The 14,879-nt window shown below is 44.7% G+C and overlaps 1 protein-coding gene across 1 annotated transcript in view; it reads left to right on the top strand.

Annotated features, from left to right (window-relative positions):
* Positions 1–14,879, top strand: part of NFXL1 (nuclear transcription factor, X-box binding like 1) — a 102,598-nt gene that overhangs the window by 68,920 nt on the left and 18,799 nt on the right. Inside the window, exons 17-19 of the mRNA XM_083167932.1 lie at positions 776–910; positions 2,354–2,520; positions 3,304–3,373. Coding sequence (XP_083024058.1) covers positions 776–910; positions 2,354–2,520; positions 3,304–3,373 — 372 coding nt within the window. The remainder of the gene's footprint in view (positions 1–775; positions 911–2,353; positions 2,521–3,303; positions 3,374–14,879) is intronic.

Genomic DNA, 14,879 nt, shown 5'->3' with positions numbered 1-14,879 from the left:
GACTGTGCTTACCATGTATTGTATGCGAGGGGGACTGTGCATACCGTGCAGTGTATGCGAGGGGGACTGTGCTTACCGTGCAGTGTATGCGAGGGGGACTGTGCTTACCATGTAGTGTATGCGAGGGGGACTGTGCTTACCATGTAGTGTATGCGAGGGGGGCTGTGCTTACCATGTAGTGTATGCGAGGGGGGCTGTGCTTACCATGTAGTGCATGCGAGGGGGGCTGTGCTTACCATGTAGTGTATGCGAGGGGGGCTGTGCTTACCATGTAGTGTATGCGAGGGGGGCTGTGCTTACCATGTAGTGTATGCGAGGGGGGCTGTGCTTACCATGTAGTGTATGCGAGGAGACTGTCTGCTTACCATGTAGTGTATGTTAGAGGCCATGCAGCTTAGTAAATAACCATATGCTTACAGCTGTAATTGTGTTTTTTTTATATGCTTTTAGTGTTCATTCTAGCACCGCCATCTTTGAAAACCCATGCAGTTCCTCTTCCCTGCCTGGGGTGTCACTGTTTGTTATGGTGTTTCTAGCACAGGTCTGGTTTGCATATCATTGCTGATATACAGACCACACTGTGCTAGAAGCACTACAGCAGACAGTGACACCCCAGGCAGAGAAGAGGAACTGCATGGGTTTTCAAAGATAGCGGGTGCTAGAATGAACACTAGCTTTTTTCATTCTGTTTGAGGACATGTTGCCTTTTTCATGTGTACGTACGCCTCTCACAGGCTAACCGATAACTGAGAAGAATGCTTTTGTTTCTCTGTAGGTGAGTCCCTTGCCGTGTCATGCTGCTGGCCCCTTTTCATGTAAAAGAACATGTGGACGCTCGCTGGCTTGTGGCAATCATTCCTGCTCAAGAGAATGTCATAAGGTCACAGAGAAAAATAATGACAGAGAAAAGGTAAGAACCTTTTTTTTTTTTTCAGTTTAGGGTTATCTGTTCCTAACAAAGTATATAATCCAGCAGCAGATAGGGATTATCCTAACAAATTCTATATTAGATCTGCTGATACCATGTCCTGAATGGGAAGGAAGTCGGAAAATAGACATCCATGTCCCGCTGATTATACGCCTGGTTCGCAGCATAGTGTAGCCCACTGAGGGGCAGATGTGTCAAGCCTTAAAAATAGATAAACGCAAGGGTAATAAACATCCAGCCAATCAGCCCCTAATGGTTCTTTTATAGGCTGTGCCCAATAATGACAGTTAGGAGCTCATTGACTGGACATTTATCACCCTCAAGTGTACTCTTTTTTTTTTTTTTTTTATACATCTGTCGCTGAATGTTTCTCCGAATCCATACTGATAGGTTCTGGGCGTGCATTATAGTTGTTATCCAGTTGCTGATATATTTACATGGAAATTGTGGCTTACCTAACAGACAAAAGTCACTTTCTGAAGCTGTAACTTGCTTGTATCATGACACATTAAGAGAGAAACAGTCTCCCATCACACAAGAGGTCGGTCATTGCAAAAGGATTTCCCTTTTTTTAAACTACACTGTAATATAGTTTCTTCTCCCACCCATCTCTGCCCAGCAGTGAAGCTACTGAACCAATACTAAGCCATTGAAGATACTCCTTGTGAGATTAGGGTGGTTACACCACACTGATCTTTTCACTACCCTGCTCTGTTATATATATGTATATGTGTATATATATATTCTGATAATATGTATTATTATCAGGTTGCCAACATTACCTTCAATAAGTGGCTTCTCTGCCCTGTGTGTTCATGTCAGAAGATTACTGAATAGTCTCTCATACCAGACAGCAGTAAGCAGGAGAGAAAACAGTGTGAGCTGCTGTTGCATACTGGTATCTAAAGTGCTGGAAGTTCATTCCTGGCTATGGAAGGACTTGCACCCTAAATCCACCCTTGCCATCCATCTGCAGTGGTAAATGGCCTTGTTGCTGGGCAGAGGGGCGGTGTGGGAGGCTATGTTACCGGGACTGGCAGTCCTATGGCTGTGTTGTCAGAAATTCTCAAACCATGACAATGGGAACATCTTACTTAACTAAACATGTTTGTAGGTGGCAGAGGGAGGGCATGATCGAGTACCTTGGGGAACTGTACCCTGTGTCTGACTCTCACCATGTACAAAATATATTGTCCAACAGCAAGCGTTCTTTCCCTTCTCCCTTCCCCGTTCCCATCCCTAATAAAGGTCAGTTTTCTAGTTAACCACTTGGCTTTTTTGCTGTAAGTTAGGAAGATGGGGAGGATCTGATTTGGGCTGTAATAATCCAGGAATGTAGGATATTGATGACAAAATTCCAAATTGATTGACATTTTTTTATTGCTGTGCGTTGTTGTTGATGATTATGATTTCTCGATCTCCTAGTGTGGCCCAGAGTGCTTTGTATGTGAAGAAGAATGTTCGAAACACAGACCATCTGGTTGTCCTCATCAATGTAGCCTGCCATGCCATCCGGGAGATTGCCCACCGTGTGTCCAGATGATCAGGACCAAGTGCCACTGCAAGATCAGCAGCCTTTACATCGAGTGCATGTATGTAGAGCTCATCCCACATTGCCATGTTTCTTTATAGATCCAGATTACAGCAATAAGAACATTGGGGCAGCTGTATGCAGCAGTGATAACAAAGGAAAAGTGAGCCAGTGAAGAACTGGGCCCATGGCATCCAACCAGCTGCTCATTAGAATGTTATAGTATGCAAATTATAGATGTTACTTCTGTTCTGATTGGTTGCCATGGGCAACTTCTTCACTGGCACACTTCTCACACATACCGAATTCATACATTGCCCTCATAAAGTCTTATTAGCCAACAGAAATGTGCTTTTCTCATTAGATGTATTTTTAAAACAAAACCCCCCCCCCCCCAATGAAAAATAAAATAAATGTCTTACCCTTGTCAATAAATCAGCTGTATCTAATGCTTGGTTAGCTTGATAGTGTACACGACATTTCTGTCCTTTTGGTTCAAAGGCGTTATTGCTAAAAGAACAAAAAAAAAGTCTACAAGGCTTCAAAAAAATGTGACCACGAGCCACGTGGAACAAAAATCTGTAATGTTTATCATGGGGCTTTGTTATTTGAGGCCATATTCAGATCGTCTTATGGTAGCCAGCGCACCCATTCAGGGGCTCCCAGGATCTATAACCTTCTGTCTAGGCAACACTGCAGCAGCATGAGGCAATTATGGGACGGTGTTCTGTTTCTCTGTAACATCCTAGTGCTGAAATGTCCGTGGCTGGAATAACTGCAGGATATCGCTCTGATTGACAGTTTACATTAAACAACTGTTTAAAGTGTATTTTCTTTATTTTAGAAAGATGACTTTGGCCGACGATATAGAAAAGAATCTCTGGACTTCGTGCAAGAATCAGTGTCCAAAAGAGGTAAGATGGCGCATCCGCTTCTGTAGAGCTTTCCACGCGCTACTTCTCTGTTGGCTATGAATCGGCATTAACACTTCATATTTTATTGAATTTGAAAGGAAAGGTGTTCTTCTTATAATGTATCTGGTTGCCATGCAAGCTATCGTCTGCAGCTTTATTCATCAGCAGGCTTCCTATAGAGGTCTTCAATAGGCTGACCGTATGCCTGGTCTGAGCCTAAAGAAGACGTTCCAAGCCATATTTTTTTCTAACCTGAAGAATGTCCCAGGTCCATGTGACTGGCACATCCGGAGCAAGTGTGCTACTGTATGTCAATGAATAGAATTGGCAACTTTGATACAGATATGTCCTCCTACATCTAGCCTCAGTAGAAAAGTTGATGGTCATTGAGCTGCCGGGTTCCATGCAATTTGCACCGAGCATCCTCTTTGCCCAAATATGCAAATCACAATGCACATTACAGCCAAAACTGCTTTGCGATACTTTCTTGTTTAATTTCATATGTAACACTTGTTATCTGTGTGCAACGGAGTCTGTTAATGAAGCACAGTAGACGAAAAGCCGCCATCGTAGCACTTACTATACACATTCAGACAATCGGTGGCACACAGGTATATCGCATTAGTCAGCACAGCCTACTGGTGCACCCTGACCACATCGCATTGTGACAAAGATGCATTTAGAAAGAAGAAAACTCCCAATGCTACCAGAGTCTATTGGGACCTGACGCGACTGTAGCATTGCTGTATGAGGACACATCTGTATAAATATTTATATATGGCTAACTTCATGTATACGTGGCAATAGATAGATTTAAGAGGAAGAATAAGGCTATAAGGGGATGTATATTGTTTAGATTACATTTATTTAGCTATTTGCCAGTGTTAATGCTTTTGTGCAAGTGACTAGCACAGCACATGATATTTATTTGTGTGTATCATCAAAATCATCTTTCTTCTACTTCCTACAGGGGACACTGCAGGCTGTTTACAAGTGGGGTTAGAGTGGTGGACAGATAGGAGTCAGCACTTTAAATGTTTTACACTGGCTGGCTCCCCCCTTCCCTCTATCCCCCCAGGCCTCAGTCTTATAAAAGTACCCAGAGGAGTCGGTCCTCTGGGACTTAGGGGGTTATTTTGGTTCACTCTTTCTGACAAATTCCTTCTTAGCTGGACAAAACCATGTGCACTGCAGGTGGGGCAGATGTAACTTGTGCGGAGAGAGTTAAAACACCATAACAGGTGTGAAATGAGTACTGGATGAAATATCTGTTCAGGTTTGATACTTGCTATCAGTAAGCCCGGGGTGCCAGTTCCTCCAATGGCTCCTAGGTGGTTAACGGGTCTCTCCCCAAAAGGTTCTCTGGATTCAGTGAGATTGTGTTCCTTTTCAGCTTTAATGCGTTTTCAGACAGTAAAGGTCCTTCCTCAGAAGCTGTGGGACACCACCTCCATGGAGCCCTATTTAAATAACTACTAATTTGTTAATTGAGTGACAGATTGTGTCCAGTCCTATCTGCCAGAAATAGTACATATTAAGTTTCCAACTCCATACACATCCCCCGCATAAGCGCCACCGCTGAACCGACAAGTCTGGTTTTCCCGGAAACTGAAGGTCTCCTCCATGCGTTCCAATTTCCGAAAATCCCAGTTGATTCCGTCAACTGATATTGTTTCTGGGTCTCATCCTCGATACGCGACAACGCATTTTCTTGCCTCAGGACAAGTTGCAATCCCTGCAGTCCTTGCTGAAACAGGTGCTGGCACACAAGACCATTTCAGTCCACCTTTGCATACGATTCTTGGACAAGATGTTATCTTCCTTCGAGGTACTCCCTTACAGATATTATCGGTCCAGGACTTTGCAGTGGTTCCTACTCGATCAGTGGACATGTTCCTACAGTATCTACATATGTATCGAATGGTAACTCTACAACGGGAGACGCATCTATCCCTGCAGTGGTGGTTGAACCCATCCAATTGCCTTCAGGGTCGCCGATTCGGCATTGTTACGATGGTTTCCAGCCTCAGATGTTGGGGTGCAGTCACCTTAGTCCATCAGTTTCAGGGCTGGTTGTCCAGCAGGGAAACCCACCTTTCCATCAATGTCCTAGAGTTACAGGCCATTTGTCTCTCTCTGTTGCAGGCAGACCATTTGCTCAGAGGCAAGGCGACAGCAGTAGCATATATCAATCGCCAAGGAGGCACTCAAAGTCGAGGAGCCATGCAAGAGGTTCGGCCAATCCTTCACTGGGCAAATTGTTATGCGACAGCTCTGTCAGCAGTATTCATCCCGGTTGTGGACAATTGGGAGGCGGATTATCTCAGTCGTCAAGATCTGCACCCGGGAGAGTGGGCCTTACACTGTCTTACGTTTTGTCTCCTGATTCGGCATTGGGGGAAGCCTCAAATTGATCTAATGGCTTCCAGGCTCAGCCACAAGCTGCCACTTTACTGCTCTCATTCTCAGGACCCAGCGGTAGTGGCGGTGGCTGCTCTCTCGGTCCCATGGGACTACACTCTAGTATGCCTGTTCCCTCCACTTCCATTGTTGCCGCATCTACTAAAATACATCAAAAGAGAGTCCACTTCTGTGATCTTGATTGCGCCAGATTGGCTTCAGAGGGCATGGTAGCATCTTCGGTGTTCTTGCTAGCAATAGCATCGGCAAGATGTGTGTCCTATCTTGGGGCCCTTTCATGCCGTTCTTCTTAACAGGTGTTCCATGCTGATAAGACGTAATTATGCACCCGCCTCGGCTTCTTGCCAAAAGTAGTCTTGTCTTTTCATATAAACCAGCCTATTGTGGTTCCAGTCCTTTTTTATAATTCTTTGTTATTGGACGTGGTTCATGCCCTACTAATCTACGTGGAGCGCACAGAGTCCTTAAGAAAATCAGGTTTGGTTTTTTGTACTTTATGATACGGTCAAGAGAGTTTGGCCAGCTACTAAACAGACTCTGGCAAGATTGATTTGTCTTACCAATAAAGGTGCTTATCAGGCTTCTTCTCAGAGGCTTCCACTGGTGATTTCATCCCATTCAACCCGGTCTGTTAGCTCGTCTTGGGCTGTTGCTAAAGGAGTGTCCTTGTCACAAGTGTGCAGGACTGCAACTTGGAAGGGTCACAATACTTTTACAAAAATGTACAAGTTTGACACTTTTGCTGTGTCAGCTTCTAAGTTTGGACGTGCAGTGTCCCAGCACTCTCCCGCCCATGAAGGTAGCTTTGGGATGTCCCCATTGTAAGCAGCCTGCAGTTTTCCCTTTAAGAAGAAGAACAGAGGAATTTGGTACCTACCAGTAATTCCATTTCTTAGATTCCACAGGGGACACTGCACTACATTTGTGTATGTGTATGCTGTGGTGCTATACTGTTTTCCTTCTCCTCCGTTTTTTGGACATTCCATGGTCTTTCTTCCTCTTAGACACAATTTTCTAAAGTTGGCCATACACCACAGATTTATTGTCAGCTCTGACTGATTGGATCAAAAACCTGGTTACGGATGAGAGCAAATGACAGTTGACCATTTGCTTGGAAATGCTGGAAAACTGACAAACTCTCGTTCAGAAATTACTAGATTTTTGTTCAATCCAGCCAGATCTGACAATAAATCTGTAGGTGTATGGCCACCTTAAGACTGAGGTCTGGGGGGGATAGAGGTGGGGAAGGAGCCATCCAGTGTAAAACATTTAAAGTGCCGACTCCTATCTGTCTACCACTCTATACCCATTATAAGCAGCCTGCAGTGTCCCCTGTGGAATCGGAGAAATGGAATTACCGGTGAGGTACCAAATTCGGTACTTGTATAGTTTCACGGCGCCAGCATGGTGCCGTGCGTCTGAGTCCCCTTGCGGGGCTCGGTGGCTACGCTCGCCACGCTATCTAAAATCAACTCCATGCCAACGTGGATAGTGGGGGTATATGAACTATATAAGTTACTTTATTTTAGATTTAGTTTGGCGAGCGTACCCAACCCGGAAGTAGCACGGCACCATGCTGGCGCCGTGAAACTACACAAGAACCCCAAATTCCACTTTTATATTGTCCTAGTTATAAAATAATGAGGAACTTTTCCTATAAACTATCAGCATTTTAGCTGTCTGTTCCATATTTGACTTTTGTTGACCTACTGACAGAACCTATGTAACCCAAGTGTGACTGCTGAGCTGGGAAGGGCTTGCACAGCTATTTTTGCAGATGTGACCTTCCTGCCTCACTTGAGCTATTTTCAGGGAATCAATAAAAAAAATAAGTTTTTGTGCCATGGGATTAGCTTAAGATCTAGCACTAATACATTAGGAAGGATTCCGAACACTGGCAGGCAATTATACAACCATTATCTCTGCCTTCTGTGCAGCTGAAGTATCAGGCTCTGTATGTTTAGATAACATTGTGGAGTTGAAGGACAATATAAGCAAAATCACAATGTTTCAGACAAGCAAGACAGAAAATCATAATGTTAATCTTTTTTTACTGTGGCGTGATAGAGTTATTCTAAACTTAAGTTAAAATATCCTCTGTCTTCCAAACTTTTCTGAATTCCTTAGAAAATATTGCCATTTATTTTAGAGATAAGGCAATTGCCACCGCGTTACTGCAACAGTGTTATTTTAGCAGTCCGTGAAAATAAGAAGGTTTCACGTAGCAAAATATTTCTTTAATAGAAGATTGCACGTAACTGGAGTCTTGAAATGCTTAAGGACATTTTGATTAATGATAGGACATTGAATAATCGTGTGTTGGGAACAGTCACTGTGTGGCCTGCTTAATAATACATTTACTATTTATATGTAATAGATGCCAGTCCTCATACAATGCAGTACAACTTGGTAGTCAGGGCCGTCCACTGCGTGCTAGTTTGCAGCCACTACAGTAGGGGGTACATTAGCTAGTGTTCATTAGAGCACCCTGCTCCTTGTAAAATCCTTGCAGTTCCTCCTTCCTGCCTGGGGTGTCACTGTCTGCTGTGGTTCTTCAAGAAGAGTCTGGTTTGTATCCCAATGCTGAGATACAAACCAGACTGTCCTAGAAACACCACAGCAGACAGTGACACCTCAGGCAGGAAGGAGGAACTACAAGGATTTAACAAGGAGCAGGGTGCTAGAATGAACACTACATTAGCCATAGACTATACCTCACTCTGGGGCAGATGTATTAAGCTTGGTGAAGGGATAAAGTGGAAGGTGATCACGCATTATCTCTTTTCCAGGCTTAACCCCTTCCTGACAGAGCTAGTTTTTGCGTTCCTGACAGAGCCATTTTTTTCAAATCTGACATGTCTCACTTAAGTGGGGATAACTTTTTTTTGCTTTTACTTATCCCAGTGATTTTGAGATTGTTTTTTCGTGACACATTGTACTTCAAATTAGTGGTAAATTTGGGTCGATACAGTCTGTGTTTTTTTGTGAAAAATACCAAAATGTCGTGAAAAAATGGAAAATTTAGCGATTTGCAAAATGTTAAATTTTCTGCTTGTGAGACAAATAATCATACCACTCAAAATAGTTAATAACTAACATAGACCATATGTCTACTTTATGTTGCCATCATTATTTCAACTTCCTTTTAATTTTTTTGGACACTAGGAGGCTTCAAATATGAATAGCAAATTCTCAAATTTTCAAGAAAATTTCAAACACTGATTTTTTTAGGGACCAGTTCAGTTCTGATGTGACTTTGAGGGACTTGTATGTGAGACACCCCCATAAATGATGCCATTTCAAAAACTGCACCCCTCACAGTATTCAAAACAGCATTTTGGAAGTTTGTTAACCCTTTAGGTGTTTCACAGGAATTAAAACAAAGTGTAGGTGAAATTTCAAAATTTCTTTTTTTTTGCAGATTTGCAAATTTAATACATTTTTCTAAGGAACACAGTACATTTTACTAGAGAAATGTGACTAAAAATTGATTCCCCCAATTCTTTGGTTTTCATAAATATCCTATATGTGGCCCTAGTGTGCACGGTGACCAAACCACAGGCTTCATAATAGAAGGAGCACCTACTTGATTTTGGAGCCTCCTTTTTATGAGATTATTTTTTAGGAACCATGTAGGTTTCTAGGCACCATAAGATGCTAAAAGTTAGGTACCCCCCCACAAGTGACCCCATTTTGCAAACTACACCCTTCAGGGAATTCATCTAGGGGTATAGTGTACATTTCAAACCCCCAGGGGTTTCACCAATTGTGGTACAACTGGGCAGTGAAAATGAAAAAAATTAATTTTTCATTTTCACAGCTCAGTTGTATCAAAATTGGTGAAACCCCTGGGGGTTTGAAATGTACACTATACCCCTTGATGAATTCCCTGAAGGGTGTAGTTTGCAAAATGGGGTCACTTGTGGGGGGGTTCCACTGTATGGGTGTTTCGGGGGTCATTCAACCAGAATCTGTGCTGCAAAATCCAAAAATCACTCCTTCCCTTCTGAGTCCTGCCATGCACCCAACTGGTATTTTTTGGTCACACATGAGGCATTGCCGTACTCGGGAGAAATTGGGGCACAGATTTTGGGGTGCTTTGTCTCCTTCATTCCTTGTGAAAATGAAAAATTTTGAGCCAGATCTGCATTTTTGTGTAAAAAAATGTAATTTTTTACACAAAAATGCAGTTCTGGCTCAAAATTTTTTATTTTCACAAGGAATGAAGGAGACAAAGCACCCCAAAATCTGTGCCCCAATTTCTCCCGAGTACGGCAATGCCTCACGTGTGACCAAAAAATACCAGTTGGGTGCATGGCAGGACTCAGAAGGGAAGGAGTGATTTTTGGTGGCGGAATGAATGGCGGGTGCTATGTCGCATTAGCAAGACCCCCGAAGCACCAATACAGTGGAACCCCCCCACAAGTGACCCCATTTTAGTCACCAGCTTTGGGAGGGGGGCTGGCGCTGCGGCTGGCGGGGGGGTGGGAGGGGTGCTGGCGCTGCGGCAGCCGGGTGGGTGGGAGGGAGGGGGGCTGCCGGGTGGGAGGGGGGGGGGGCTGGCGATCGTTGGTGATCGGTGCGGTATACGCACACACACACACACACACACACACACACACACACACACACATATATATATATATATATATATATATATATATATATATATATGTGTGTGTATATATATATATATATATATATATACATACATATATATACACACACATATATATATATATATATATATATATATATATATATATATGTGTGTGTATATATATATATATATACACACATTTGCACATTATATTTTATTTTATTTTTAACTTTTCCAGCAGCAGCATGATGCTGCTGCTGCTGCTGCGGGGGGGAGGGGGGAGGAGGGGAGCGCAGCGTGCGCTCCGGACGCATCGGTGGAGCCGCTGGAGCTGCTGCTGCTGCCGGGTGAGTGCCCGGCGGGTGGGAGGGGGGTGCTGCCGCTCGGTGGTGATCGGTGCTGCACCGATCACCACCGTTTTCTGTGTTACCGAGCGGCTTAGCCGCCGGTAACACAGGAAACGCTGTGAATGGCTGTTCAGATTTGAACAGCCAATCACAGCGATCGCCGACCGGGGGGGGCACCCCTGCCCCCCCTGGGCGGCGAGGGGGGATGTCTGCTGTCAGGGACAGCAGACATCACCTAACTGTCACTGCGTCTCTAGACGCAGTGACAGTTAGAAGTCATGACGTACATTTATGCCATGTGTCGGGAAGTACCTCCCGGCCATGACGTAAATGTACGTCAAATGTCGGGAAGGGGTTAATACATCCGCCCCTGTGCTCCCAGATATTCCAATAGAATGTCAAGAGTGACTTACTGTTGGAATATCCGGGTGCATAGTGAGCTGTGACCAGGTTTACACTCTATAGCTGTGTACACATGGGTGCGATTTCAGCACGTATCGCTGGCAATATGGTTGCTGAGCGACCATATTGCCAGTGATTTCATGTGCTGTGGGAGATAAATTGCCTGGAGCGCGCTCCCGCTGCCAGCCCTTCATGGTTGCTGGTCGCAGGAGCATGCTCCTCCGATTATGGCTATGAATAATGCCGGATGAATAATGAAACAACTACACTAGAATATTGTTGCCGGTGATATCGAAATTATTTTCAAAGAGTTGTAGCTAGGACAGCGCTGGTTATATATACTTAACTTGTATATTTTGTATGTGGTTTAAGAGTGTGGTAGACTATGAAGTATAGGTCCAGCTGCAGTCATATTGTGGTGCTATTGTTTATTGGTAAAACAGCTTTATATTTAAGTCACAGGTGTGGTCACAGGTGTTGTAAAGGTGTTGTGTTTTTGCTATAGCCACAATACATAATATAAAATGTTTACATATGTACCGTACTGTAAACTATATTTTATGTAAGATTCTGTAACACTGAGCTCACCTCAGCATACGTTTACCCAAAAATGTAAATTATATTCTAAAATTCAAAATTAACTGCATTATTTATTTATTTTTTATTTTATAATGTTGCTATTATGTGATGATGACTTGGAGTCAGATGCCAGAACTTCCTCACATACGTTGTTGGGTCACATCAGTCACACAGATTCCTTTCTATGCACATGCTGCATTATTGTGTTTGTCTTTCACACATTTTATCTTTCACTCTTAAATCAGGATCTGGGTCTTTATAAATCTGTGTGAGAACATTCTCCTAGGTAATCTGTTAGCACAATGGCAGTCACTACCCATGGCAGTAAGAGGATTCTCTGTCTATAGAGGTCCACAGGCCATGTGAGGGCCACATAATAAAGCCCTTAAGCCCCGTACACACTAGAGGACCCACAACGCGTCCGATATAGTCAACGATATCAGCCGTAGTTGAGCACAAAACGCTGAATGATATTGGGAAAAGATATTGTCCGGTGACGTCACTGTTCTCCATGCACGGGAGTTAGCATCATTAACGATGCTGAGTCTACACACTACACGTTATTTTAAGATCTAGTGCTCAGACGGGCCCTTCTGACCAATATTTTTCAAAAAGTTGTCTACTATTTATAAAGCTTAGGTCCTCCAGGTGGAGATGCTGTCTTCTCCAGGACTGAAAAGTCAAATCAAAAAACAAATAGAACCATAAACCGCAACCATATTGCTCACTATGATGCAGTCTCTTATTTTTACATTTCACAGTGAATTCAAGCACCTTCATGTAAAGTCTGCTTTTAGATTGTAGTGTTCAAAGTTTCTTCCAGGCATGCCATCCTGCATGTGTCTTATCTATTTGCCCAGTTAGGTGTTGTCACTGGGCACAGTGGGGTGAATTCACTAAGGTTGGAGTTCTATTGATGGGATGTTGTCCATAGCAACCAATCCGATTTCTACTATTTAGCACATTCTAGAACAGGGGTGGCCAAACCTGTCCTCAAGTTCTACCAACAGTTCAAGTTTTTCAGGCAACCTGTGGATCTATAGTAGGAATGAATGGAGCATGTTTGAAAATGTGACAGTTAGTAATGACTACAGCTGTGCACCAGCTAGGTGATTTGGAAAAATGTGGACCGTTGGTAGATCTCAAGGACCGGTTTGGTCAGCCCTGTTCTAGAAGATAAAATATAGAATCTGATTGGTTGATTAGAAGACGGGAGGTTGGGGGGCGTGGCCTAGCAGGCAATGGTGGAGGACGCACTTGGTGTGAGCTCCCTTCTTCCATTGCCTGCCTCAAGCATATAATCCCTTCTGGGCGAAAGAATTAAATCCCCACCGCGACGGAGGAGCCCCGGGCACTCTCCGACAGCACACAGGGCAGTGTCGGCGGAATCGGGGGAGACACTAGGTCTCCCTGCGGGTTGCGGCCTGTCCCTGCACCACAAGCCGGGACCTTGATTAGCAGCCCCGACTCCCCTGACGAGCGGCACCCTAAAAGTCGCGACGTGACTCACCTCCTCTCCCGGCGGCTCTACACGGAAAAATCAGCTGCTGCGCTCCTGAGCGGAGGCACAGAACAGAGGGACAGAACATCCAGGCGCCGATTGATCGGCGGCGCCCGCCATCTTGCCTCCCCCGGAGTCCCGGCGCGAGACTGCAGGCCGGAGGGGAGACCGGAGCCAGAGACCATCCAGTGAGTACACCCACCCAGGCTGCCCACAGCGAGCTCCCCTTACCACAATATTCCCTCTTCCCCCTGAGTGGCCCTGACCCTGCTGGCAACCGGGCTGGGGTCCCTGGGGAAGGCTGGGAGGACTGCTTGGGTGTTGCATTGTGTCTGGGGTCCCCTGTCTCTCCGCTGTGGTGACACAGTGTTAACAGCCCCAGGGAATCCTAAGGCTCTAGAACTCTGAGGGGACTGACCACAGCCACCAAAGCTCCCATTTCTAATAATCATCACTTAAGCTGCTCTACAGCATAACAGCCTGTACCTGGGTGTAACTGAAGTTATAGGAAAGCTGCAACCATCTACAGCACCCCATTACTCACTTCTATACCAGCCCAGCTTCAGAGAAGTCTTTCATGCCTATATTCTATTAATGTGCCTGTGGCTCCACCTTGTGGCCTTCAGCCATATAACTACTCCATACACTTGTGAATGTTAAGGGAGATGATTTAACATACTCCACGTCACTCATCCGGACATGTAACCAAAGCAGACTGTCACTTATCATAACAAAAGCTCCCTCATCTGTCTGTTTTCACCGTACAAAGTATTGATCTGCATTGCGGTATTGGCGAAGCTCCAGGCCAATTATGCCTGCTAAACGCACCAAAACACCTAAACCTGTCCCCCAGGTAGCCTTTTTTAAACCTTCCCCGGCAAGACCCAAAACAGTGGACGAGGTCGGTGAACAGCCACATAAGAAACCTCTACCTAGCCCCTCGAGGCTGGTCGCAGCGCCATCTAACAGCTCTGCACCAGCCGCTGATGCGTTGGAAGACAGTCAAGCTCTTACTGTAGGCTCTATGAGACTGCTGCTGTCACAATTCAAACAGGATGTCTCCGAGGAGTTTAAAGCAACGCTTCGGGACTGCCAGAAGTCAATAGATGACCTCGGTGAGCGCACTGTCCATATTGAATCCAAGATGGGGGAGGTTGTTTCCTCACACAACTCTCTAATCTCTTCTCATGAGGCCCTAGAAGCGGAAGTTGCCTCCCTACGTGATAAAGTCTCAGATCTGGAGGACAGATCGAGACGAAACAACATTAAAATACGGGGAATTCCAGAATCGGTCTCAAATAGTAGCCTAAATGATTTTGCTGTGAACGTCTTCCAAAAGCTTCTTCCTAACAGGACCTCTGCAGACTTCCTGATAGACAGGATTCACAGATTGCCTAAGGCTAAAGGTGCCCCCACAGACGCCCCGCGAGATGTCCTAATGCGGATACATTTCTTCCACGTAAAAGAAGCGATCCTCAAAGCTGCCAGACCGTCCGAAGATTCATCAAGAATTTTGGATCAGCTCCAAATATACGGGGACCTTTCCCAAGCTACCTTGGCCAAGAGACGCTCCTTTTACCCTATAACCTCGGTTTTACGTAAAGAAAATATTCTGTACAGATGGGGGTTCCCCACAAAGTTGTTAATCAACCAAGA

The sequence above is a fragment of the Crinia signifera genome, chromosome 1, assembly GCF_055691185.1.
Source record: "Crinia signifera chromosome 1, ASM5569118v1, whole genome shotgun sequence".
NCBI lineage: Eukaryota > Metazoa > Chordata > Amphibia > Anura > Myobatrachidae > Crinia > Crinia signifera.
This window is presented reverse-complemented; position numbering and strand designations above follow the sequence as displayed.